The sequence below is a fragment of the Falco peregrinus genome, chromosome 1, assembly GCF_023634155.1.
Source record: "Falco peregrinus isolate bFalPer1 chromosome 1, bFalPer1.pri, whole genome shotgun sequence".
NCBI lineage: Eukaryota > Metazoa > Chordata > Aves > Falconiformes > Falconidae > Falco > Falco peregrinus.
Genome location: NC_073721.1, coordinates 5,796,999 through 5,824,788, shown reverse-complemented (window position 1 = coordinate 5,824,788; position 27,790 = coordinate 5,796,999). Strand labels below are relative to the sequence as shown.

The 27,790-nt window shown below is 37.3% G+C and overlaps 1 protein-coding gene across 7 annotated transcripts in view; it reads right to left on the bottom strand.

The window, feature by feature from the left end:
• Positions 1-27,790, bottom strand: part of ATE1 (arginyltransferase 1) — an 86,919-nt gene that overhangs the window by 48,796 nt on the left and 10,333 nt on the right. For 4 of the 7 annotated variants that reach the window (XM_055798196.1, XM_055798223.1, XM_055798213.1 and 1 more), the window contains exons 7-10: positions 26,382-26,510; positions 13,457-13,489; positions 6,789-6,970; positions 2,018-2,117 (exon numbers count right to left, since the gene is read on the bottom strand). In XM_055798196.1, the coding sequence (XP_055654171.1) occupies positions 2,018-2,117; positions 6,789-6,970; positions 13,457-13,489; positions 26,382-26,510 (444 nt within the window). Of the gene's footprint in view, positions 1-2,017; positions 2,118-6,788; positions 6,971-13,456; positions 13,490-25,201; positions 25,331-26,381; positions 26,511-27,790 lie in introns of all 7 variants that reach the window. The other 3 variants (XM_055798229.1, XM_055798189.1, XM_055798204.1) reach the window with 2 other exon arrangements.

Sequence of the window (27,790 nt, the reverse complement as noted above, 5' to 3'; positions counted from 1 at the left end):
ATTACCTTCCCAACACAGAGCATTACTTACCTGCTATTGTGTAGGTTCTAGGTTCTAAATATATATGTATAGGCTTTCTTCTTCTCCCCACCCCCTGCTCCAGTAAATCTCATACTGGGCCACAGTTAATTACCTAAACACATTGACATGTATAGGTTTCTGGAAGACTAAAATGTATATTCTACCAAATCACAGTCATATCAGATAGTCATTAAGTCTAAGTAAGGGAAGAAAAGGAGCTTTTGTGGAAAGGGGGAGGGGGGGTGGGAATTATAATACTGCCCATACAATTTCTTCCATTTCCATTATTTGAGAACGAAAACTGGAAGCATCATGAGTCTTACACTCCTGATGCAATCATTTTCAAAGAACAGCACAAGTCCAACAGAAAAGATACCGTATTATAAGAAATAGTACTATGGTATAGTGGCTACTGGGGTTAGTGCCCAGACTTGCAGCATTTCGTCTTCATAATCAAAACAGTTTGCTGGCTACTTTAATACACTGACTCATATACGAGCTTTGTTTAATCCACAGCATACAAAGTTCACACTTTTATTAAAACTTAGTACAAGTGGCTGAGCCCAAAGTTTCTTAGCAATGACATCTTTCAGAACTGGGACGCTTTTGCCATTATAGTCATATTTGTTTCTTAAGTGCCCTAGTAAACTAAATGCATTCTTTTTGCAAGTCTTGAATTATGGAGGTTGCAGAATAGACAAGGGATGTTCAACCGCAGTGTCATTGAACACATGAACAGATCATCCCAAACTTTTAAATATTTCCAAAGAGTAGAGCAAATAATCAGAACCTATGATTCAAGGTGGTCTCGCGATAGCTTTTAAGATTATTTATATGACAGAGGCAGCGTTTTCCAACTCACCAATTTGCTTCCCTCAAACTTAATATTCTCTTTGTTTGGCCAGCAGGTGTAGATGATAAGTTGGCAAAAGGCAGGGGAGGATGGGGAGGACAGACAAACATATTCTAACAAAAGGAGAGGGAGGGATTTGTTATTATTTTCAGAAGACTGAATCATCATGGTCACCTGTAGTGTGGGCCAGAATAAAGCCAAAATGGTTTTTCCTTCACAGCCATCACTTCAATGAGCCTCACAATTTTTTGGCTATTTGAAAACTAGCTGGAAACATAGCAGATTTTTAGAAAAAAAACAAAAAGGAAAGAAAACACTGTACCTCTTACTCTAGATTTCATGAGCTTTTTGTCTTTCCACATTGTTAACAGATATATTTGGTTACATGTAAATGTTCACTACTCTGATGGTAGTGAATGGTACACTAATGCACCATAATATTCAAAAAGCAACGACACATTTCCAAAGATACCACATTCATGAGATCTAAAAAACACAGAGCAGAGACGCCCTTAGGCACTCAGGTCGAAACAGAATTGAAGCTAACCAGGGTTACAGAGGAGGTTTGGTGACACACTGGTTATTCTAAATGTTCCATGGATTCTCCTGAGGCTCTTTTCAACAATCTGCCACCTGGCTCAGAATTGCTGCTAACCTCACTCCTCGTGGTTTGGTTGGCAGAGCAAGTCCCCCATCTCTAACAAAAAACAAAGAGGAAAAACCCAAGTACAGCCAAGACCATGAAGGCATGTTATCACTGCCCACAGTCACTAAGCAACGGTTTCACAAATATGCAAACCTAAAAAAGGCAGAATTTTAGTCTATTGGAAGATATACTGTAAACATGAGATAGCCAGGTAACCAAATGACCAACTGTTATCTGACAGCCTTGAAAACCTCTCCACGTGAACTGCTTTTAAGCCAACTTGTAATAAATACCACATGCAGCTAAATTTAAAAAAAAAAAAAAAACAACACAAAAACCACTCAAGCCAAGTTAAATAGTAACCAATGCTCAAATTTAACCGTATAAAGTCTACATTAAAATCCAAAATAACAATTACAAAATATTATATTACTATGAATACTATCAAATGCTTTCAATAATAGTACACTAAGGAAATATGTAAAAACACACTTTACCTTGTATCTCATTTTGGGGCATGAATGAATGTAGAAACCCATATAATAAAAAGAGAGATCAGGAGCTTTTTCGTGAAGTTCCCTAGTAAAAGCAATTTCTCTGTGAAAGGAAAGAAAAGACTAATTACTTCTGAATACAATTCCTACATTCATTTTACCTCTTCATATTGAAACTTTTTACTGCTACCTGGCTCTTGACCTATTCAAAGCACTAAATTTCTATCAAGTAAAAAATGAAGATAATAAACTCAAAAGTAATACTTAAAAAACCCAAAGATGACAAACTGAAAATTAATGCTTAACAAACAAACAAACAAAACACCAAAATGAAAAACACCGTGTCAGGCATAAAACTACTTCCATTTTCGTGTTTCATCCTGACCACCGACTGACTTGAAATTCAAACAAAAGTGACTAAGAGCCCCAAATTCACAGCTTTCTTGTTAATATTTATATACACTGAAATTTTATAGAAGTCTGGCTGAGTTGTTGTACACAGACTGGCTAACATGGCTCAGGAAAACATCAGAGTATTTCTAAAAAACAAGCTTCAAGAATAAGCCTCTTGTTTGCTCTATCATCTGACTTCTAGCAATTTACATGTAAAAACATTTGCCTTTATGCAACAAAAGGTATTTTTCACCCGTCCCGTGTTTGACCGTACCGTTTTTCTCATCTATTCTGAAAGAGAAGTGTCAATGTATTCCAAAATTAAGTTTGCATTTTATTTCACTGGCACAAGGACAGCAGTATTATCACAGATGCAGCCAGTGTTTCCACTATAACGTTCATTTTTACAGCATTTGTAACTTTGCAGCTCACTTTTGTAAAAAATTTGATAAAACACGGATGTTGGTTCTTACTTTTAATGTCAAAGGGATAAGAAGGTATGAGCACATGCATATAGGAAGCAGGTACCAATACTTAAGTTAATAATAAGGGTGTCTAAACGTACTGAAAACCTAACATTTCAGGTGCACGCAGTTTGCTGAAACCAAGTTCATGATAACTCTGTATCTATATATATACACACAAAAAGAGGAGAATGTCTAGAAATAAGTTAGTCAAGATCTGAAAATCCAGGTAAATGCAACATATTCCAGAAGCACGATTATGTTCTCTCAAAAATACACAAACATGCACTTCATATACATAAACTTTAAGACATGGCATGAAGGTAAACGACCTTGATGCACATTTTCCTGGACCTAATTAAACAGCTACCTTTCTGCAATTCAAAAAGTTGGAACATGACAGGGAAAAAAACATTAACTTTGCATTTCAGTATCTCTTAAACACTCTTTCCAATTGGACTATACTATCTGATCTAATAAAGTAAAAGACTCAAAGTGAACAGAAAGTAAAGTAAATACATCGTAACGTAATGAGGTAAAAACTGAGCTGCAGCAGCAAGTCTTACCACGGGCAACAGAGCTTCAGGCAAGCAAATTAGCACACATGATGGCAAAGCCAGCTTGCTTAGAACTGCTGCCAGGGTCATCGCTGATACTACAATCTCTGGTGACGTGCCCTAGGTAAAGACCCTGAACTCAAGTTCTTGCTCTGCCTTGCATTTCTCTTTTAGGCCAACCCCACTCCAGGCAAAGTTTTACCGGGGGTATGCCAAACCATCCTTCTCGTTCCGCTTTTCAGGAGCATGTGCTGTAATCCAACACAAGAGAATCCTCCAACGCCATCATTTTACACCAGGAGCAGCAATGAGGTGTCACTGTACGGCATAACAAGCATCCACCTGCATTCTTTCTGCCTAAATCTTTCCTACAGAAAAGGGACTACAGACTTGTGATTTCCTTTTTGTTAAATTTTCGGTTATGGTACGTATCTGAAGAGGTATAATGGCTGCTGGCAAAAGTAATTAAGTCAGCTAGTGAGGAAGACATATATCCATTTCATCAATCCACAATTCAGACCGAGTATTTCAGTGCCACATAACCCAATTCCAAAAGAAGTTCAAGTATTTGTCCTACTACTACATAGAGATTATGAATACTACACTTGTCTACTATTCATCATTTCAGATAGTAGGGGGTAGGTTTAACTTTTTCCTGCAAATAAGATTCTCTCAGTATTTCCTGATGATTTTTTGGGGGAGTATTACACAAGTAGCTTCTCCTCCCCTCGTTCTTCACTTACAAGCCTATATATTTCAAATGATCTTCAAATCCTACCCTTTCTACAACTCCTCAGCAAAAAAATCTCAAAGTAGCATGAAGTGGAAGTGACAGCACTGCAGTGCAGTTTAACCTCCTCAGAGTAAAATTGGCAACAGCTTTGAAAGTATCAGATTCCTTTGCAACTTCCTAAATCCTCCCTAACTCTCAATTTTTTTCCCCCTTTTTTAAAGAACAAGAAGGTTGGCTCCCTCTAAGACTGTTGGGAACTCATTTTTATTGCCTTAAATGCTGCAGAATTTATAAGCTGCCTTTTCACTAGTTGAGCCACGCACGCATGTTGCGCCGACAAAGTTTTTAATTTATTATGTAGAAAATGTAAAATCATTTCAAGAATTCATAAGCATGGATTAGGTCAGTCTACTCTTACATAAAGTAATGTGATACATACAAATACTAAAACACAACTTTTAGCAGGACAGTATTTTATGTTATATGCTCACCTTGTTCGAGGAAAAAAAAAAAAAATCAGTTTAAAGTACCTAGCACGTGTAACAAAACAACTTTTAAAAATCCAGACCATAACAGACAAAAAGATTAAATCTAAATCATAGGAGTTCCAACATTTTTTTCTACATTTGTTAATTCTGATTACTTTCATAAAATCACCAGTGCTACAGACTGCCTCAGAAAAATGACAATTCAGACTCTTTTAGACATCAGCCACTGGAAATGCTACAGCAACATCTACATTAATGCTCAGGACAGCTTTGAAGTTAGCCCAATTTGCACTGGAACTGGACCAGACAACATTCAGAAGTCCCTTCTGACCTCAACTCTTCTCTGATTTTACAGTTTGTCCTTCATAAAGAACCGTTCTAGAACAAGGTGGGGAGAGCCAACAGGAAAACAATGTTATCAGCTCTTACTGAAGGTGACATACTTGAGGAAATTGCACTTCAGGACTTAACTGACCTACAAGCGTACCGGAGTGGGAGGAGGTGCTGGTCTCCACTCCCTGCCCATTCTCAGCTGCACATTGTGGCTCCGTCACAACTCTTGAACCAGCTCTGGTATTAACAGGCTCTTCACTGAGCCAACTCAGCTCACTAACCAGGTTGCTAAAGCAAACAGTCTTCTGCTCAGTCAATTAAACTGGCTAAATCTGGGGTTGCTAGAAACCCAGCATGTAGCAGAGACGGAAAGGATGATTGCAGCACCTTGTTACAGCAGCAATAAACCATTAGACTGATGTCAGAAACCTAACAATGAGCTTTGTGGGAAAACAATCTTGACATACGCATTTGAACAACTTACGTAAAGATAATTCAGGAATCACAAAATTCACCACTACAAAGAGAAGAATACACCCAAACGGAAAATAAAAATAAAAAAAAAAGATTCTTAGGAAATCGAAAGACCCTAATCAAAATCTAAACAAACTATGAGTGATTAGACTTCTGAGATTAAACTGCATACTGCTTATTACTTATCACAAAAGTATATAAAGTAACTGTGATAGGGAGAGGTTGCCTAAAAATAAGGTTTAAGCTTCACCTATTTCAGAAGTCATATCATATGTTCCCATCCTGGTGGGTAACACTAAACAGCTAAGAAGCTCCACCCATAGAACAGGTGATGCCTTGGAGAAAGAAGAAAGCTGGATCTCACCACCGCAGCGCTTCTTTCACACCTGAAAGTGTAGTGCAAACCTCGATAGGTAAAGCCTTTTGCTAGAACTTCTCAGACCCAGGGAAACCTGAAAACAGACATGTCTGGCACGCAGTTCAAAGCTAGTTGCTTCATGAGAACCTCCCCTGGAAAACCACATGTCTGTGACCAGCTTACTTCATGTAAACAGAGAAGGAAAAAAGGGAAGAAAGAAACCCTGATGTGCACAAATATTTCCACTCGTTTAGGTTTTTTCCTTATAATAATAATGGAACCATAAGATTGCTTATAAGAAAAACAGTAACTCACAATTTAGCATACAAGTCTTACTCACGGTAAAAATCTTTACCCACTATTCCTACTCTTTTGCAAGACTAGGCTGATAGTTAATTTAAGGCTTTAAAATTCATAGGATCACTCTCTCCATCAGGCTCTCTAAAGACAAAGATAATGAGATTAACATACCTGAAAAATATACTTGGTGCTGGTACAGCAGGAGACTACTAATTCAGAGGACAACAGGTTTTAGGCACTCTACTATTTACGATTTCAGTGTGCATAAAACTATAAAAGTGATTAATTTCTTTTGGTGACTGGGCTAAGAAAAAGGTCAAAGGAAAAATTATTTCTATTCAAACAAAAAAGGGGCTTTTCCTGCTGAAACCAAGCAATACTAAATTATTTTCAGGGGCAATAAAATATAGGTATTTCATTCCTGAGTGTTTTTTTAATCTCTAAAAGTATTTAGCTAACTAGAAAGATATAGCCCTATTCAACGATGACAGTTAAAAATGTATGTGAATGCAACCAACTGTAGAGAAAGAAAGAAAAAAAACCCCACCACAAATACTTTGCTAGAGAGATAGTGTTACCAGTATATGTTCAGACTGGAACTAAAAGCCCAAGTTTAGGAACAAGTATCAATTCTTATTATTATGTCTAACCAGATAACAAAAATGTCATCTTACCGTAATGCAGAGTAGACTCCCAAAGATAAGAAAGAATAGTCTGGATCATAGTACAGATAGACGGATGACACGCAGTAGGGCAGTATATCAATTACACCGACAGCAATTATCTTCCCATCCAGCCAGTACTGCTGGTGGAAGGAACCATAGCCACAGTCTGGTCCGTTGGGTGCATCCTCTGCCTAAGCAAAAACAAGAGGGATGTAATTGTCTGACGGGTAGACTTTCAGTACAAAAACAATGTTAGAAAGAATTTTAACACTAAAGTAAATACTGTGAAAAATCACTTCTACCCATGTTTAGAAAAAGGAATTTGAGAAGCAGGGAAAACAATGTTAGTTCACTGTAACATTTGTGGCCTTTGCTGTGCTTGTGATTGGTAAACTATACGTATCATGCATCCCAAACACGAATCTGCAAATAGCCTCTGACACCAGCATTTATAGTACTGCCATGATAAAACAATGTGATCCAGCAAGTTATTAATGCATTATTAGACACAAATTCTGCAGGTACTCTTGAATTTGACTTATTACTCTTCAACAGGAGACAAAGCCCAAAGGCAGAAAGGTGAAACGCAGACGTTTCCCTGTGCTGGTGCTTCCCAAAGCTGGCTGATTGCTGAGCGCCCCCAGCACCTGCAGTCACAGCAAGGACCCAACTGTTTCTACCCCCCCATGCCCCCAAGTACTGGAAGCACTCTGGCCACAGAAATCCAGCTTCTCAGAGGGGCCGTCAAAGCTGCTTGAGAAAGGCATTTACAAAAAGAACAGAACAGCTTATTCTTTATGTGAGGTTTACTCTTTATAAAAGTACATTTTATCTAAGAATCTGAAACTCCTGTGTTGCAACAAAACCTGTGGAGCTTCTTTGTCAGCCCACATCAGAGTATCTCCTGCGCAAACACTGAGGAACTCGCTCTTGCTGCGCGCTGTGGTTTTGGATCTGCAGCGAAGAATGTCTCTGGACAGGGTAAAGCACCTAGAGCCAGAAACTGATGCTTCATATTAAGAAGAAAATGATCTCCTAATTTAAACTGTATTACGCAACCAACTTTGGCATGCCATTTTCTCCCACGTCAAGTTTACTTTAATCCTGAATTCCACTGTGCTCAACTTAATTATCCATCTAGTCATGTTTTTCACTGCACTGGCAGATCTTCAGAAAGCTGCTTCTCACTCAATAAATCTGACAATATTGCCTACTATTACCAACTGTTTTGCATTACAACAACAGAAGGTGGGTTTAATCACGTATTTTGATACAGTAGCGCAGACTGAAGAGATGATGGGCAGTAGAAGTTATTCTAATTGGTACCACATGTGTCAAAAGAAATCAATCACGTGAACAAAAAAATCATTTCAAGTGACTTACCCAACCAATAAGTCCCAAAATAAAGGCCAATATAATAAAATGCCTGCATTTTTATATAGCTATATAGCATAAAACTGGATATGGAGCTACAGATACTGTAAAACTGAAATGATCAAACATTTGAGAGCTCAGTCTGCAGCATACGAGGATATTACACTCGAATACCAGCACATTAAACTGGGTTTCTTCTCGTTCAGATAAAGCCTACTTATTCAGCAGTCATGGTTTCATACAATATCCTCAACTTTTCAGTAGAGCCAAATGAAATCACATGGTCAGCAGTAAAACTTTTAAGCTGGGTCACAGTCAAGTACGAGATTTTCTCTAAGGATTTCTCAGCCCAGGTTAAGTTCTCTTCTCAGCCATCAGGGTGCAGGCAGTGACAGAAAAAAAAGAAACATCTCCTCCAAGCCAAGGGGAAATGTGGTTGGTAATACAACACAGACTTGCCTAAATAAGTTTCGGTTAAAACAGACTTTTTTTCCTTGTCAAAAACTCATCATACAGAATTTAATGAATGCTAAAAAAGATAGTCTAAGCCAACATGGAAAAGATTTTCACTCAAAGGAAAGTATTCTGAATTTAAATGAATGCCACGTCTCTGTGTGACCCCAACCCTCCAAACCACAAAGCATGGCTTCGGTCACCAGACCACTGCAACCTGAAGTATTAGCATCAGTTAAGAACTGCTAGTAAAGTATAAACTACAGTTATTTCCCTAATGCAATTACAACGAAATGTCACGAACATAAAAGAGGCTATGTTCTGTAACAAACGTAATAAGCACAGCACTGATTTCAGACAAAATGTTCAGGGATCTCCATTACATTAAGCAAATAACATTTTTTAAAAAGAGTAACATTTTTCTCCTTCAGAAGTTTTCATACAATGTAATCCTTTGTAATGCTTTAAGTATTATGTTTTCTCCAATTTCTCAATGAATACTTGGCGGCTTTAACTTGATTTCTCATTCAGCATCCAGGCAATTTGACATGAAACAGGTCTAGAGTATGAAACCTTTTCCCGAAGCAGGTTATACATTTCACACTCCTGACATATCCACCTGGGACCATGTCTGTCAAAGGTGATGTCAAATACACCAGTGACATCACGTGGGCAAGCCCCACCAGAAAGGGCTTACCTTATCTACCCAAAATTGTACTTTAGCCCTGGAAACAACCCAATTTATTTAAAATTAACAACTTATACTCAAACTTCAATATAATGAGTTATTGTAATCTGATATTGAAACACTCAAAAAAATAAGAACTAAACCCAGGACAAAAATTAAAACAAATATTCTCTCCAATGTTTAACTACAGTGCAGAGAAAAATACAATAGATTCCATCACATGTTAATTCTACCTCTCTTCATATTCTGCTAATTAATGATTCAATTAACACATCTGATTGCTCATATTTTATAATGCATTATTAAAATCTAAATATTTAATAGCAACTGGTATTACATATTGCCCCAATTAGTACACCTCAACGTAATAGCTCTTATAATTGAACTTCAGTGATGATGAAAGTGCTCAATTTTCTTCCAAGCACATTGGTCTTTCTCTTGACTTTTAAGAGATGTTTTACTACTTTAGTAGTAGTAGTAGTATTGTGGAAATTGCACTTGTTAACCCACATGCCAGACCAGTGTGCAACTGCAGAAGGCACTGCATACTCATCAAACACGGGTCCTGACCATACTAACTGCATGATTATTTTTCTCTGGAATTTCCTATTTTGAATTTTTCCATGTGCTGTGGATGGAGGGAGGAGAAAGATGTGAAATCCATGCTACCCCTTACACAAAGAAAAAAAAAAACAAAACGGGGGGGGGGGGGGGGGGGGGAAGCCAGGAAATCCATGACTCCCTTGACTTCTACACTCCAGTGGAAATTATTTGCCGAATAAGTGAAGTGATTAATTCCAGCAGTTCCTTTCCCAAAGGTGCGCACACACACACTCCCCCGACCATATGGTAGATTTCTATCTCTTGGTTAGCAACATATTTCCTTTTCAGTACTACGTCCTCCTTTCATTAGAGATTAGAGAAGATGCTGTGAAAGCAGCCTGCAAATAGAGGCTCTGTCAGCACGAGGTAGCACTGCATGTTTTCGGTCAAAAAGCCAGCAATGCACCCTCGCCCTGCAAAAGGCCGACAGCAGGTGGGCTGCGAGGCAGAGCACTGCCAGGGGACGGGACGGGGACGGCCAGCGACTCTCCTTGCTGCTCAGCACCGGTGAGGCTGCAGCAGCAGCACTGGGACCAGTGCTGGGCTCCCCAGTACAAGAAAAATACCAACTTACTGGGGCAAAGCCATAAGGGCCAGAAAGATGATTAAGAGGCTCGAGCATCTGCTGTATAACATGAGCCTGAGAAAGCTGGGACTCTTCAGCCTCAAGAACAGATGACATAGGGAGCTTTTATCAACATGTAGGAATACCCGATGGGAGGGAATGAAGATAAGGGAGCCATATTCTTCTCAGTAGTTACCACTGACATGACAAGAGGCAACGTGTACAAATTAAAACACATGAAATTCAATCTGAACAGAAGGAAACTGATTTTAACTGAGAAGGTGGTCAAACAACGGCACAGGCTGGCCAGAGAGCCTGGGGAGTCTCCATCCTTGGAGGTATTCAAAACCCATCAGCCTGGACAACCTGCTCAAGCCGGGGGGTTAGACCAGGTGATCTCAGGAGGTCCTTTACAAACTGCACAATTCTGTGATTCCGTATCAAAATAGAACAAACCAACTCGCTGCATCAAAGTGTAAAGACAGAATCTACAGAGATAACTTTGGTACCTTATTAGAAAAGTAGAGTATTCGAGCTATACTGTCAACTATTTAATCAGGACAGTGATAGCAAGCTTAAAATGCTAAAAAGATTAGTGAAGCTTGAAGGTACAAGGGACTTCAGTAGCGAGAGGCTCTGACTATCCCCATGTAAACACCATGGTGATGTCAACACCACTATAAGAAAAAAACAAGCAACGTCCCAAGATCTCTAAATCAAATGAGTTTTGATTTAGTCCTTAGCAGCGCATCGAATGTGACTAAAATACAACATTCTACAGGAGGTGATCCTGGGAATTACAGACCTGTAATGGTAACATTTGTCTCCTAATGTCTGTAATGGTAACATTAGATCTCCTAAAAATTAACATGTAACAAATAATGCAGAGCAGAAGATGATGTGCTTTTCAAAGAGCAGAGAGCTAGATTCACAAACGTCTCTCAATTCTTTAGAATTCAAAAGCATCTCGATATGGATAATAGGAAACAAATGGCAAGCAGCATATTTTCAGTTGTGCTGGGTCTATTATGTCTATACCAGCAGGTGAATCACTGAAAAACAAACAATGTTGCAGCAAACTAAGCTGATGATTTGAGAGTATTCAGGGTGATTAACCAAGAGCTGAGTGCAAACAACTCCAGAAAGATCCCGTAATACTAAGTGATTAAAAAGGCAGAGGAAATATCAAATGTTCGTAAATCCATGGGACATAAATGCATGAAGGAGAAAATTAATATATACAGATCCAAAACTATAGGTATAAATTAACAATTCTCTCAAAAACATGCTTTTGAGAGCAGTTTTATAAAATCATCAAATTAATGCTTAGCATCAGTCAAGATGGAAACAGACTAAAGAGCAATTAGAGAAAGATTTGAAAACAAACAAAACAAAATCATCATCTGACTGCAAAATGCCGTGGGTTTTTGCATCTCATCTGGGTGCTGAGGCTTGTTCCAACTGTACAACGTGGAACAACCTGGGAAGTACAAACGTAGAGGTGACTTTCAGGGATAGCGATAGAATCACAGGCACAGAACACCGCCCTAACTCATTGAGCACCAAAAACTAGGAGCCCCCCTGAGCAGTCCGGGTATCCCTTGTGCCCTCCTTCCATAAACACTCTCCCCTTGGCAACAACAGGGTACCAGGCTACGCTGGGGTTTGGGTATGTGGCTGTATCTTGCGTGCCCTTCTCCTCTACTGAACCCTTCTAACCATACCTCTCCAAACACGGCAGGATTTCCATATGTGAAGTGGTAAAATGGCAAAGGTTTAAATGTAGCTTCTAAGATGAAAGGATGAATAAAAAAACAAAACAACCCAAGTGGTTCTTTCTACATTATCCTGTTTACTGCTAGAAAATTGCCTAGTTTTCTGCTACTATACACTGTATCTCTTTTTTTTAAAAACTATTCATTTTTTGTGCCAGAGCCCATAGCCAAAACAGAAACCAAACAGAATAACAAAATGAGGAAATAAAGACAGGAAGAGTTCGGGTGTTCACACTATTTGCAGCTAATAAAAACATTAAAAATTCAAAAAATTACAAACTGAAATCATGTAAATTTTAAATTTTATTTTAGATTATTTTTATTCAAAAGAGTAAACAGACTACACACTACTAGATTTGCTTGTGGCAACTGTTTTGGAATAAAGAATTTCAAGAATCCCTTGGCCTCTGATATACAACCCCTTTTATTTAACTTCATCTAATTGAAGACATCTGTAGTGGTGCCACACAAAATTCAATTCAAGTTTCGAAATGTCAATAAAAAGTGTCTGTAAGAAACAATACTGGTATAAACCTGGCAGGGAAGTGTGCATCAACATCTACATAGCCATACAAAATTAAGAATATAATGGCAGTCTGCTGCCTGAGTTGACGAGGTGATAAAAGCCCTTTTCCTATAAAGTCTAATGAGCTCTATTACTCTTCAGCTTTCAGGAATGTAAAGGCCAGTGGACTCAACAGAGAAAAGCAACAAACTCCCCACACATGGATTCATTCAAACTGCGACATATCAAATTACCAGCGTAATTACTATAACCTGACAATTTCATTACAGTCACGCAGTGCTTAACTCTTTAAGAGTAACAAGAAAGATGGTGCAAAAATCCACAGCATTTTGCTTACTTGAAATGAAGCAACCGCATCGCTCCAAAATAACTCAGGTTGTAGTCAAGTACAAGCTTAGCAAGGTGTCTAGTAATGCATTATTTTATTTCATAGAAACAAATCAAGAACAGAAGAGAGACAGCACTTTCTGCTACTGTCTCTTAATGCAGTGATATAAAATTCAGTGGTAGCACGTTATCCAGCAAAAGGAATCCGCAGACTCCTTTGCAAACACAGTGCCATACGCCTTACCAGTCAGTGTTGATACCAATACTGCGACACCCACCTATACCATAAAGGTTTGCTGTCTGTACAGGCAGTGGAAAGGAAAGAATACATTCATTTCAAAACTTGCACCTAGAACGAATACATACCTCCAGAGGTGAATCACAGAGGAATCGTGTGAACTGCACCGAGGCAGATTAATCAGAAACACGTGCCCAAGACGACAGTTCAAATATGCAAAGCAGAAAAAGAAAAATATTAGCAGTATATCAGGATACATTCACAGTCAAATACACTCTTTCAAAACCATCTATCTGAAAAACACCATCAGATTTAAGAGTTAAAATAAAATATCCATAAACAAACTCCCATGTTCTATTTCATTTAGAAGAACAAATAGGTATAATAATAAACTATCCAAAGTACTTCCTTTCTCTAAAATAGAAGAAGGTTTTTTAAAACGTGATGTGAGAGAATTACCACCTTGTAATACAGGTTTGTTTCTGGTGTCCTTGATTCTTAATTACACATTACCCTTCCCCATGACTGCCTGCGACAGGGAGTCTTTTCCCACCGTTCCACTGGGACCCACCCCACCACCAAAGCAAGGAGGGGTTAAGGCCCCCAGATCTCTTAATATAAATTGGTTAAGTTATATAGTTTCAAAACTATAAGCAAGCCCATTTTAAGTCTAAAGAGGAGGAAGAAAGAAAAAAAAAAAAAATCAGCTTCCTGAAAGTGCAAGTAATTTCAAACCTAGATTCTTTACCCGATACAAAATGATGTGCTGCAGGTAATCAACCGAAAAGGAAAGGTTTTAATGATCTGGAGCTTGTTCAAGATTCTAAGACTAATAATATATAATAGTTATTTATTTGCCATCATTTACTTATTTAATAAAAATACTTCCTTACTGGTGGATCCCACATTAAACATGTTACAAAGTTCTGGTATGTATTTAACCCCAAAACATCCCTTTGTTAAAAACCTAGTATGTGTTACACCATTTAATTCCCCCTCTTGTAATAATTGGATGATGTATTAAGTCAGCAGCTTGCAAACTGCCAAGCAATAGTAAATAGGAACTTTTAGTTAAAAGTTTGATAAAAAGAATATATATACCTACAAAAACCTGATTGTTGTAAAGACTTCATCGTCAAGAATTATATGAATTTCTGAGATTAATTAAAGAAGATTATTCTATATACAAAAAATGGGGTGATCACTTGTCAGTCATCCCAGGAAAGGGCAGGAAAGGAAGTAAGGTAACAGTAAAAAGTGCCAATATTGTAAGTTGTTGACTTAGGAGGGAGTTCCATATACAGCCTAAGTAATTAAAGCTTTCTCCTTTCTTCAGAAGGTGCTATAAAGCAGATTTTAGAAATAAAACCACAGCCTCTGGTAGATGTATATATTGACCTGTGAAGATCAACCGCACCATTCTTAATGGAGCTCAAAGTGAACCTACTCTAACACCATGTCTCTAAGAAAGTACATCTGCTGATGCTAAAAGAATCAAGGCTTGGCAGGAGTCCCATTTCAGGCTGTTCCCCCCCCAGACACAGAGCAGTGGCTGATCGAGGGAGCAATGATAAACCTCTGGGCACAGGCTTTAGGGAAGAAACTGAATTTCTTTTCTACAAGATGCTGGTGAAGGCAGGAGATTGTGCATTCCCTACAATTAACCACTTCAAATCTAGTCACTAACACTCTAAATTACTCAGAATTTGGAAAAACAAATGACTGCAATATCTTAATTAAATCCTAGGATATTTTTTTTATATGTAGGATAGGGAGAGAGAACAAGATTTTTTAAAGAAACAGAAAACCAAAACAGATACTATCTAAAGAGGGAAAAAAAAAAAAAGTAATACAAAATTTGAATTATTGAGTTATATCTCCATAGAAGAAGAACAGTTACAAATTCCTACACTGCGAGTGCATCAGTCCTCACAGCCAGTGATTTTAGAACGTGCAGGTTTCAGAAAAAAAAACCAACCATGTGTTATTAATTTTCTTGTCAGAAGACCCCCAATAGTTCTTAATCTGTAACTTTAGCTTTATAGCGCAAGTTAAACCCTATGGGTGAGAAAACTGAGCCAACACCACTTTTCAAATAATTTTACCAATTCTCCAGGCCCTGCTGTACAATCCCTTGGCTTTGAGGGCAAGGGGGAAATTTTTCAGTGTACCTCCGCATAACTTCTGCCTGCTAGGGAGGATATACTGTTACAACTACCTATCCAGCTGGCTAGAAAATAATTCTTACGTGCACTTGAACTTGGATCACAATCTTACAGGGAAAACAACATTGCAAGTCTGGTTACATACTGTTTCACCTGTTGATACTTGCTAAATTTCTTAGCTTAGACTTCTTAATCAGCTCCTAGAAAAATTCAGAAGACTGTGAATCTTCTCTAGAGGTCACTTAAGAAACAATTACCCCAAAGTCCAAACATTTTCTGTTGCGGGTCTCTTGTTTCGGGTTTCTTTTTGGGGGTTTTTTGTTTGTGTTTTTTTTAAGAAAGAATTTAGTTGACACAGAGAGCTGGAGAATTTTATAAATATTTCAGATCCACTGACCCCTGCTGTTATTTTCTCAATCCTTATTCTCCCCTCCCACTCCCAAAATCCACACCACTTTCATCATAACCCAGGAATACACCTAGACTATGCATTTATTTAAACTGTAGGAAAAAGCAAGATTCAATTTCTAAATTAATGAACTCATTATTACTGCAATATTACTATGAACACAATTCAAAAATTATTCAATAAACCATGATAGAAATACAGTCAAAAGCTGGTGCTGCATGTAAAATAACTCAATCTGTCACACAAGCACAATTAAAATTCCTTTCACAAAGTCATGCTTTTCTAATTTTAATTTCAGACTGAATTACATAAACTTTAGTCTTTTAAAAATTATGTAATATATATGAAATACAGAACATTCTTTCTTTGGTGCAAACTAATTACAACTGCCAGAAAGAGCCAACAGAACCACAGGAAATAGTTTAAACGTAATTAATAAAACTGAGAGAGGAAGACATTACTGAGATTTAAATCAAAGGGGGGCAGGGGAAAGGCAGAAAAATAAAGGGAAGGTTTGGTTCAACCCAAAGCTACGTGCTTGAGTTTACAAGTGGGGGAAGACACTCACATGCTCTGGATGCTAAACCAGAATGGGTTTCACCCAGTGACTCAGAAAGCAAGGGCTACTGACATCACGCAGGGACATCACACAACGACGTCATAGCCTTCTCCGGAAAAAAAACAGCTCTGAGCTGTCACCATTGGTGATGGTAAAATCCAAGATGTTCAGTGCAAAGACATCACGGAAAGGCATTCATTTGTAACTTTCCCTTTGACAGTGTAAGAGTTTGCTCATATTTGCCATTCCCCATCAAAGAAAACTGAACATCTGCCCTTTTCATTTAAGAAAGGACAGGGTAGGGAACGGATATGGGATTGGGGTTTGGTTTGGTTTTTAAATCAAATCTGTGAATAGGATTAAAATAAACCTGTGGTGTTGGTTGTTTTGGTTTTGGAGCTAGACTGATAATAAAATAAAAAATAGTGTTATGAGTTTCCATACAGCCATACAACCTACAGTTCCAGTGTATCACCTTCATGCGTACCAAGCAAGTTCATCCTCCCTTCCCTCCCGTTTCCAAGGCCAACACAATGAATAATTTGTGGCCAAACAAACCTTAGTGCACTCACTAAAGAAACGAGCCACAAAAAGACCACAATCTTTCTGGAGGGTTCCTGGCATCTTCCCTATATATTCACTTCATAAAGAGTTATTCCTCCTCAAGCAGTGCAATCTTTTAGGTTATTAAGTACGCAGGGAAACAAAGAGCTAGAATCAGGTTTTTCTTCTCTAGAAGCTCCTTTCCAGGTCAAACTTTTCCTTTTTTATCCAGCTCCTCTTGGCTTCATGTAAACCCTGCACAGGTGTGTAGGACACCCTGCCACCACCAAAGGAAGGAGCGATGTCCGCCTTTCACTCTGTTATTTTCAAGATGTTGGCACTTCTTACAGGTTCTGAATAAATAGGATTTTGCTCTCAAACATTAACTTACTCATCAACAATAACTGTTTCTAAGGCAGTTTATTGTTGGAACTTGGTCTGTAGTCATCAGCACACTTTGTCCCAGGAACTGCGTTAGGATTTTTGTGCATTGGGCTCCCATATTTTAGTTGAAATAATCTTCTCTAGCCAAAACAGACTGGAATCAATATTAGCCATAAAACTGTGGAGTGAAAAAAAGTAAAAAATAAACAATAAAAAAAATTTCTAACTTTCAGTAAGTCTAGAAGAAGCTTTTAAATGACACACACACACACACTCCAAAAAAACAAAAAAAAACCCCACACACAATAAAAAAAAAATATCTAGGAAAACAGAAAGCAGGAAAATGAACAAAATTCTGTTCCTTGCTGTATAAATCAGTAAAATGGGAAAAAATGTATCATGTTGACAAGGAAAGACTGTGCCAAGCTATCCTGCTGCCCTTGAAGTGGACAATATACTGGAGATAAGTTAGCAGAGGGATCAAAGACTTATTCCAGGGCTCTATTTGGCATTTTCAAAGCGACTTACAAAAATATCAGAATGCTAACAAAACAGCTTCAGAGATATCCACAGACCTAAAGGTGAAGAGCAAGAGCCTCCAAAACGTAGTACATAAGGAGAGAGGGGATTTAGAATTCAAATGCATGTTTGATGTAGTTTTCAGTACAAAAATCAGACTGATGAAATAGAAATAATCACTGATGGGACAACACGTACATTTCTGAATTACAGTTTCAATTCTTTTATGGAGTGACAAGCGTCACTGTGGCTTTGCTTGCCCAGAAGAAACTTACTGTCAAAATAATGGAGATTTGCCAGTCTCACAGTGAAGATTTTTTGATATTATATGGATTTACATAGAGAAATCAGTCAAAAATCAGGAAGGACAATGTAAACAGCGATGCAACAATCAGAACTGAAACAATATGGCTGCGGACAAGTTAATTATCTGGACGCCTAAACTCTTTTGCTCTTCTAGGCATTCCAAGAAAAAAAATGCATGAATCCACAGCGCTACAGTCACGAGGGCCGCACAGGTAAGTGGAGGGAATCAGGCTGACACAGATACTCACTCTGAGTCTTTAAACCAATGTTATCATGGACCTGACACACCAGCTCGAGAGCCTATCACCAGATCAGCGCTGCCATCCACTGACATGATAAAAGGCCTAATTCAAGATGATTATAAAAATGTATGGCTGCCAAGGTAACCTACAGAAAGTTAAAAATAACCACAAAGGCTATTGATTTTTCAAGTGTTCTCTCACTAGAAAAATTTAAAAAAAAAAAAAAAAAATCCAGAGGAAACTAGGTTAGTGAGACCTAAAAGTTTGCAAATGCCTGCTGTTAACCAGCTTTTGAATTGATTGGAACGTGCTCCTTGGCATTCCCCAGGCTACTCACACAGTTTTCTGTATTAGTTCAAGTAGATTTCTGGAAGGCAATTAAAAAAAAAATGGGAAAAAAACCACCAAAACACTGTAAATATTTCAGTAATTTTTTGCACCTTTTCAAACAGTTTATCTTTTGTGTGTTGTGAAATTCTTTTCTTCCAAGACAAATATTTAGTTAAGCACAAAGCAAAGAGAGTGTCCAGCTAGCTTTGCAGAGGGAACGGAGACACACATTATTTTTCTACAAGTTTGTAATTATAAAACACTCAGGAGAAGTTAAATAGAACGTTTGCTTCACAAGCTCTAAACAGCAATAAACTGTTCACTCTTGCTCTTTCTGAAAACTACTGTACAATTTTTATGATCTTTTATGGAAATGGTTTCTAACCTGCGTAGCTGCCACATAGTTTGTTTCAGTTATATTCAGCCATGTTTCCTAAAGACAAAAACTACTGTAAAAAGACTTTAAGCCTAAAAATCACATTAATGGACTGGGTGTATTGTATCAGTGTTTGAAACCACCCAGATCAACCTTTAAGTTCACTAGAGAAGAGGCAGGAAGAAAAAAAATGCTTAACTTCAATTTTTCTCATGACAATATGTTATATGGAAAACTCAGTTTGGAATGATAAGTACCAAGATTTTTTTTTAGCACAAGAACCGAATACAGCTAAAGAACTAAACTAGCTGCAAGCTTTTATACAGATATATATGCGTGTGCCTATAAAATTTGCTGACAGCTTCCACAATTGACTTTAGGAAGCATTTTAAAAAAGACAACATTAGGTCCGAAATGAAATGCCTCTGATGAGATGATACTTCATTAAGAAGAACTGCTAGAGGTCTCACCTACTTCATCCAAATTAGCTATTGAGTACATCCCTGTGATCAAAAAATTTCCTTCTTGGGATGAAAGGGCCAAGAAGAAATGTCTTCACTGTATTAATTTCATTTAAAAACTTTGCCTTCAGAGCTACACAGTTCTACATCTGTATCTACCATTTAAAAAACAAGAAACACATTCTGACACTTCATCTAAAACACAAAAGACATGCAGGTGGCAAAGCTTTCCAAAACATTTACATACACAATTCCACATACTTTGTTAATCATCCTGAAGGCTGGGGTAGAGCTGGATCACAGCATCTTCCAGGCCATTTGTACTCTGCACAGCCTCCCTGCTCTCCTTACACAGAACACACAGGTATTTTTGCTGTTGAGCAAGAGTTAAAACAGCTGCAGATATGGATTGCTCTTAGCAAAGCAGACGACAAGCCAGATCTATTACTAAGCTTCTTTAAATCCAGTGTTGCCACCTGAAGAGCCAGCTTATGCCCTCAGACCTAGTTATGTTTCTATCTTGTTTCCACATTTTTGTACCGTAGTTCTACAAAGCCAGAGCATCAAATACTACCTGGTTACTCTCACAGTCTTGTCTGTTCCTTGAGGTAAAAGCAGAGTAACAGACAGCAGTACGTCTGTCGAGAGCTGCCTCCACTAGCACTGAATCAAGTGCTGGTGCTTGACAATCGTCAGAGTATATCTGCCTCTTGGGATTATATAAAACACATTAAAAGTTCACTCTCCTGTCATATTCTCAGATCATCCTTCTATACATTAATCTACACATTTTCTCCCAGAAATACAACCGAATGCTATTAAAAGTTACTAAAAAAGAAAAGGTTCCAAACCCATATTTATCCATTTCTTTGTGCATGAATTATTACAACAAAGCTATTACATTTCTTACAAGAAATGAAAAAAAAAAAAAAAAAAAAAGGTGGACAAAACTCCATTCCTACAGCTTATTTGCATACTTACAGTACTCTTGACCTGCTGATCAGCTCTATAATTTGTGCTCCAACTGATCTTTCACCAAAAATACAGGGAAACAACACCCACTCCATGAAAGGATGCTCAGCCTACTACCCCCTCACTGTTCATTAGAGAAGTCTTCCCTTTTTCAGTTTTTCTAAGCTTTCATTACTTCAATTTTTCTCATTTTATCTTGACTCATTTCACAAAATAAATATAACCACCACCCAAGCAGAAAAAAAAAAAAAAAAATGAAACATGTAACTTGTGGACATGTTAAATAAATTTTTGCAATGGGTTACATTTGTGGATTTTTGTATGTTACAGAAACAGATCGTCATACTAAACATTATTATAGTCTTCCACTACTTTAGCAAAAAAACAAACCCTAAAAAAGCTCATGAAAAACAGCTCTATTATATTGGGAACAGTATATGACAACTACCACCATGGACCCAAGATAAAGGTCCATATACTGTACTTTTCATACGGTAAAGAAACGCATAGAATGTCACAAACACTAGAACAGGTTCTTTCCTCATATATTTTCACAGCTTCCAAAAATGAGCAGTTCAGGGACTTGGCCAATTCAAGAGTAGCCTTGGATAAACTTCTCCAACAAGCAGCAATACACCTATTTTCCAAGACTGTATCTTACCTCATTCAGAAGCTATTTACACTTTACTGCTTAATCACCTGTTGAGGTTCCCCCTAAGTCTTCTGATTTTTTTCCAACAAGTCTTTTTAAGATAAGAGTACCTATATTCCTAAAACAGTGGATGACTAGGCATTTACAGAGCAGCTTAATAATGTTTTGTGTTCCCACAGAGAAAAACAGAAATATCAGTTCTTCTACAGCACTATTTAAGAGCAAGTATTAGGAAGCAACCTTAAAACAGAAAATAGTTTGCTATGTTTTTCCTCAGGACACCAATTCAATTCAATAAAAACATGCTGACATAAATATTCTCAGAGGTCAACAACTTTGCATAACATCAGCACTTGACTGCACTCCAAAGCACTGAGACAACCAGGTTAGTGTTGAAGCTGAAATCCTGTAGCAATTGACCAAAGGTTTTTGAGAGAGCTGAGAAGGTTTCCAGGGGAAGTTCAATTTATACCAGAAAAACTAAGAGAAAAGGGGATAATCAATAGTTTAAAAGACTATGCAGAAAATACTTCTAGCTTTTATGTCAAGATAAACACAGATTTGAAAAATTTCACTTGCAAACTAAACTGGTTTTAATTCCAGGAGCAGAGAGATACTCAAAACTGTTCCTAGAACATTAACTTATTTGGCAGATAACAAACCTACTCCTGCCTTACCAAATCCTCTACTCACCAACGAGAGCAGTACTGAAGATTGTCATGATGCTTCCATAGAAAAGGCAAGTTTCATCACCACAGGGTTAATACCAACCCTGGGACTTGAAAAAAGTTTATTCCACTATGGAATTTCTACCTTGCTTTTTATTAGAACAAACAGAAGTCACTGCCTTAACCAGGAATCAGTACTGCATCACCAAAACGCATTGCAGGACTCTTCCCCAGCAAAACCTTAAAGTAAATTCTTTTTAATGAACACACACTATTATTAGGGCTACTTCAGTCTCCATCAGACATGCAAAAGGAGAAAGGAGAAAGTAAGGAGGAAAAGGCAAAATTCAAAAAGACCCACCATCCTGAAAGGCACTAAAACACCCCTTATCACTGGTCTCAAAGTGGCACTAACCAAGACAGCGCCCAAAAGTTCAAAGTAATCTCTGGTGTCCAGCATTCAATGGATTCCCTGTCCTGGAAATCATTTATTCCCCCTCCTCACACAAAATGACAATGAAGAGATGTGTATATATTACATAGGTGCAAAAGGAGGACCTTCTTTCACACTCATTGAGCAATAATTGGCTTCATGGTTCACACACCTTTTGTTAATATTGTGAACTGTTTTATAGCTTTCCACATTAGTGTTATTTTCAAATAATCACCAGAATTCTCAATCTATTCCTAAGATTGCCTTTTCATGTAATAAGGCTAATATTAAACTAGTCTAGCAGCTAATATAGGCAGACAATATATTGTAATGCCAACAATGTAAGAATATATTCCAAAACCAAGTTGTTAATATGTCCCATAACAATTTTTGTTAGATTCTGAACTTGAATACAGCAGGTTTCTGAATATGAAGTGTTTGGCCAAATATAAAATTAAATACTTTTCCTAAACTAGAAACTTTCCAAACACAAAAGTGTGCAGGACTACCCCTGAAAAGGAGTCATCCACCATACACAGATTAGTTTGCACAGATTAAAAGCTAAATTTAATTTTCAGATGCAAAAAAAATCCTGGATGTTTGCCAGTTTAAAGCCCAAAGCAGACTTGTTACTACCCTGATAAAAAGCCCTGTGTATGGGACAGAATTTCATTCTACCTGTACATAAAAAAAAAAAAAAACCTGCTTGGCTCCATAGAGTCTGTATGATATATTAAAAAATCTGAGAAAGAGGAAGAAGAAAAAATTTGAGGTCTTTCAAATAGCATTTTCCACCCTGCCCCTCAATAATTTGGATCAGTTTTACCTTACTTGGTACCTTCTTTTCTGAAAAGTGACCCAGATAAATATCTTCCCATACAGGTTCAGTATTAAAAAAAAAAAAAAAAGTGGTTTCTAAATACACAAATTACATTTTATGTAAAGTATTCTTCAGTTTACTTCCTGCAGGGATCAAATACAAAATGATTTTGCTTGAAATGACAGAGCTTTAGTGCCTAATAACTGTGAATAGAAGGACCTCCATAGCCAGCCAGCCACACGGACACATGACACAATTTACAGTGCTAAAGGACATAAATTAAAACCCATCAGCATCAGACTGAGTTTTTACATTTACTAGATGCTTCAGAGGTCTTATGTCTGCCCTAGAATATTATATTAAGCCTCCACAAACATGATGCCAGAGAGAAGATAAAGGCAAAGCAGGGAAAAACCTATGGCAAGTACCAAGGAAAACGAGGAGAATAAAAATCCATCAAACTAATAGCAGTAAACAGACACCCACCTCCCTCCTATTCAACAGCAATTCCCATGATGGACTTTACACATTAAGGTGGTGGAAACCTGAACTGTCCTTAATGTCACTTTATAAGCTTTGCTCCCCTAGACTAAAAAAGTTCCACAGGTGATTAAACCCAAGCTTACACCAAGCCATGCACTCTGACCCAAACAGATGTGATGAACTGAGGGCTAACTGCTGTTCAGAACTGAACTGCAAGCAGCCATCATGGGTTTGCCCTTGATTCTTCATGTATTATTAAAAAAAAAAAAAACCAAACCACAAAAAACAGCATAATTCTAAACAAAGAATAAGTAAGTATATGAAGTTCTTATCACCCCCTCCGCGGCAACAAGATTTTCAGAGCAAAATCATGATGGCATGTATACTATATCTAAGCATTAGGGCTGAAATACATTCTCATAGCAGACCAATAATCAGACCAGGTAATACCTGGTACGAATCTAGTAAATAGCTCAATCCTTCCTGGCACACTTCTGATTTTTACATTATTATAATTAACCCCATTTACGTCAGTAATTATAATAAGGGCAGAGACTACTACTTATTGTTATGAGTCCTATTATTTTACAAAACAAAGTGAAACAATTTTTATGGCTTTCCACAGTAGCATTATGGACATCTCACAAAAAAGCTCTCCTTACACTCTTTTGAACTAAAGCCAAAAATGATTACATGGTTTTATTATGATACCTGGAAAATAGCCACAGCTTGCTAGGTATTACTTCTGCAAGTATTGCTCTCAAGAACAGAAAAGTCTGACTAGATAGCTGATCAGTATTGAAGCCATACTTTTGCAGTAAGTAGAAACGACAGATCTAAGGTAGCAAGTTTATTAAATCTGCTAATGAAAATGTTGTGCCACCTACCAGAGAAATGGAGAATTGCTGCTTGTTTAGAACCCCATGAGTGCTTTTTTTTATTATTATTTATTAGATTAGGATTAGCATCCTGTAAACATCATTTTAAAAAGCAGGCTTTATTCACAGGCAATGTATTCTCATTGAATCTCAGACAATCAGCTAGCGGGAATATTCTGCACTATTTCTACTGCAAAGGTAAGTTCTAGTTGAGAGGTAGCAAAGGCATGTGAATAAACCTGAAATTTTAAAACCTTCACCTATTAAATTAAGCAAGACCAAAAAAATTAAGGACAAATGTGGAAAAGGCACCGAACAGCTATAAAGTAGAAGATGCTTTTGCCATCAAAAAAACAATTCCATACCATTATCTCATTTCCAGTGGAAATCTCAGTCCCAGATCCATTTACAAATCATGTACAAACAGCAGCTCTACTTAAGTCATTATTAACATTAGGTTTTTTACCTAATGCATAATCCCTCCCTCTTCAGCTCAGTTACCCCTTGGCCAAAGCCTGCAACAGAAGCTTCCTAAAAAACCTAATGCTTTCCCTCCCCAATGAAGATTTCAATATTTTAATATTTGGTATCACTCTCAGAGACACCATGTCTCATAATTTAACTGCACATTAAAAAACAAAGTTTCCATAAAGGTGCATGCAGTGAACTGTACCTCATTTTCGCCACAGTCAGAAGGTGTATCCTTGTGTATAGCCATCTGATACTTGGCAAATAAAGTGGCTGACTGGTTGAAGGATGATTTGAACTGGGGATCCTCAAAGGAGACAGGTACTAACCTCACCTTCAGAGCAAGGAAAATACAAGCATACTGTTTTGAGTGCATATGATCAGGTAATATGCTTCTGAAGGTAAGGCTAGTGAAAGATCTCCTCCTATCCACTTCAAAGCCTCTGAAGTCAGTTTTCTACTTTAAGCACAGTAATTAAAAAAAAAAAACAAAACCTACAGGTGAAAGTCTGACAACTAACACTAGCTCAAACTGACTGCTGATACTTTCATTAAAGAATAAAAATTGTATAACACTAGAAGACTCCAAAGCAGCAGTTTATTCAACCCATCTTTTTGGCCAAGTATCTAACAAATTAACCACAAATTTTATTTTCATTGTACAGTCTCAAGGACTTTTAAAATATATTATTGTTAATGGCACATCACTCATTGCCCTGGTTTAGCAATTACATATTCTTGCTACATATACTATTTCTCCAAACTCCTGATTTTTTCTTTCTTTATAGTACTAGAGAAGTAATATGTCTGACAGTTAACTACCATATTCTGCCTGGTCATTACAAGAAGAAGTAACGATATGTAATTTAGATGGAGTGCACAGATTACATTTTAAAGAGCTTAAATTGAAAGGGAAGAGATTTATACAACTTCTGTGAACCTTAAATGAACAGTTTGTACGTCTGATAAATTTTTACTCACATGTTGGCCCTGATCATGCTTAGTTTGTCCTTATGTAAGCATTCAAACCAAAGCAAATGAGTTAGTTAACAGGCTAAGTGTCCAGCTGGTTTTAGTTCCTCTAAGATTTGTATTTATAAGGCCCACCACAACTATCTCCAAAAGGCTCCATCTCTTACCCAACAGCACCTCCATGCAACTTCCTTAACTTTGCTGTGTGCAATTAAGACCAAATATTTGTGGCACTCACGAAGACACATCAAAAGAGTTTGCACTTTCAGGATGTTGATTTTATTTGATACGGTATTTTACATGCTCCTGAATATGTAACGGATATAAAATCCACACTTGTTTCTTCTAGAAACAAGATACATGAAATAAGAGGGGAAGCTGAGCTTTCCATAAAATTAATTCGGCCTTCTGACCTGATTTACAGTTGGTTTATCAGGTGGGTCCTTGTGAATAACCATCTGGTAACGTTTATAGACCTGGTAAGACTCCTGAAATGTGGCTTTGAACTGTGAACTCGGTGGAGATGATCTCACCACCCTCACCTTCAGAAGAAGTTAAACACATTTATTATCACAATATCATGCAGTAACTATATATTTATACATATACAAACCTCACAACAGAGAGAAATTTTGACTTCCTGCATAAGGGCGCTAACAATTTAATTAGTATTAGCCAACAGCCTTCAAAGTCTTCAGCTCAATTTAGGCTATTGAATGTTTTTATATTTACACTGAATAACATAAAGTTTTCAAACTCTAAATTAAGATAGCTAAAATGGCTACAGAAAAACTAAACAAATAGTTTTCAGGACATAACACCAATAAATGGTATGCAGATCAACATTTTAAAGAGATTTTCTGTACTTCTTAAAATCTTCTCTTGTAGTTTCACACTACACTGAAAAATATTTGAAAGACCTGTGCATTTGGAAGACTCTTATCTGTGCTTTTTATCTAAAGATTAGTTTTTATTCCAATTACCTCAAGGGGATTCCTTGTTATTTTTCAAATTGAAAGAGGGAGATGAAACAATGTTTCCATATTCAATTATGAGTTAACTGTAATAGGAAGTTGTCAGTCTTCCCCACCATCACCCTTACACACATGAAAATATATTTAAAAAAATAAAAATCTATACATTAAAAATTATTCTTAGTAAAAATGACTGCTACCTAACCAAAAACAATGCTGTCACATGAGCAACAGTGCATGTCTTTTCAAGCATATTTAAGGACATGTTCATTTCAAAAAACACATAGTTTTCAGTATGGTTCTGTTTTTACAAATAACATTGGTTCCGATCTATTAAAAAAAACCAAAACACCACACTTGACAGCCATAGTGAGGAGCAAAGACAATCTGGGAAAACACTGCTGGAATCATCCTCCTTCTAAGTCTACCCGCATCTTCTAAATGAAGATGTTCAGACAAAGCCATCACACTTCTGTTATACAACTTGTCAGAAAATCTGGACGAGTTAGTGAGACGGATCGATTTCATGGCTTCTTGTCAGTTATTCAGTGAATCTTTTAATTTTCAATACCATCACTGATAATCAGTAACTACAGGAAAATAGTTATATTCAAATAGTTTTCCAGCTTCCAGAAAAAATAAAAAGAAAAAAATGAGTTTATGATTAACAAATGTTAGAAAGTCCAAAAGTCTTCCAGATTACTGTCTGTATATTAATAATAGACTTAATGGCAACCAGTATAGTAAGCAAAATTTTCCACCATCACTTTTACTGCTTCCAAAGACATCAACACATACCAATGATGTTTATAAACAGCAGCTACCATCTTATCTGTTTAATTTTATGA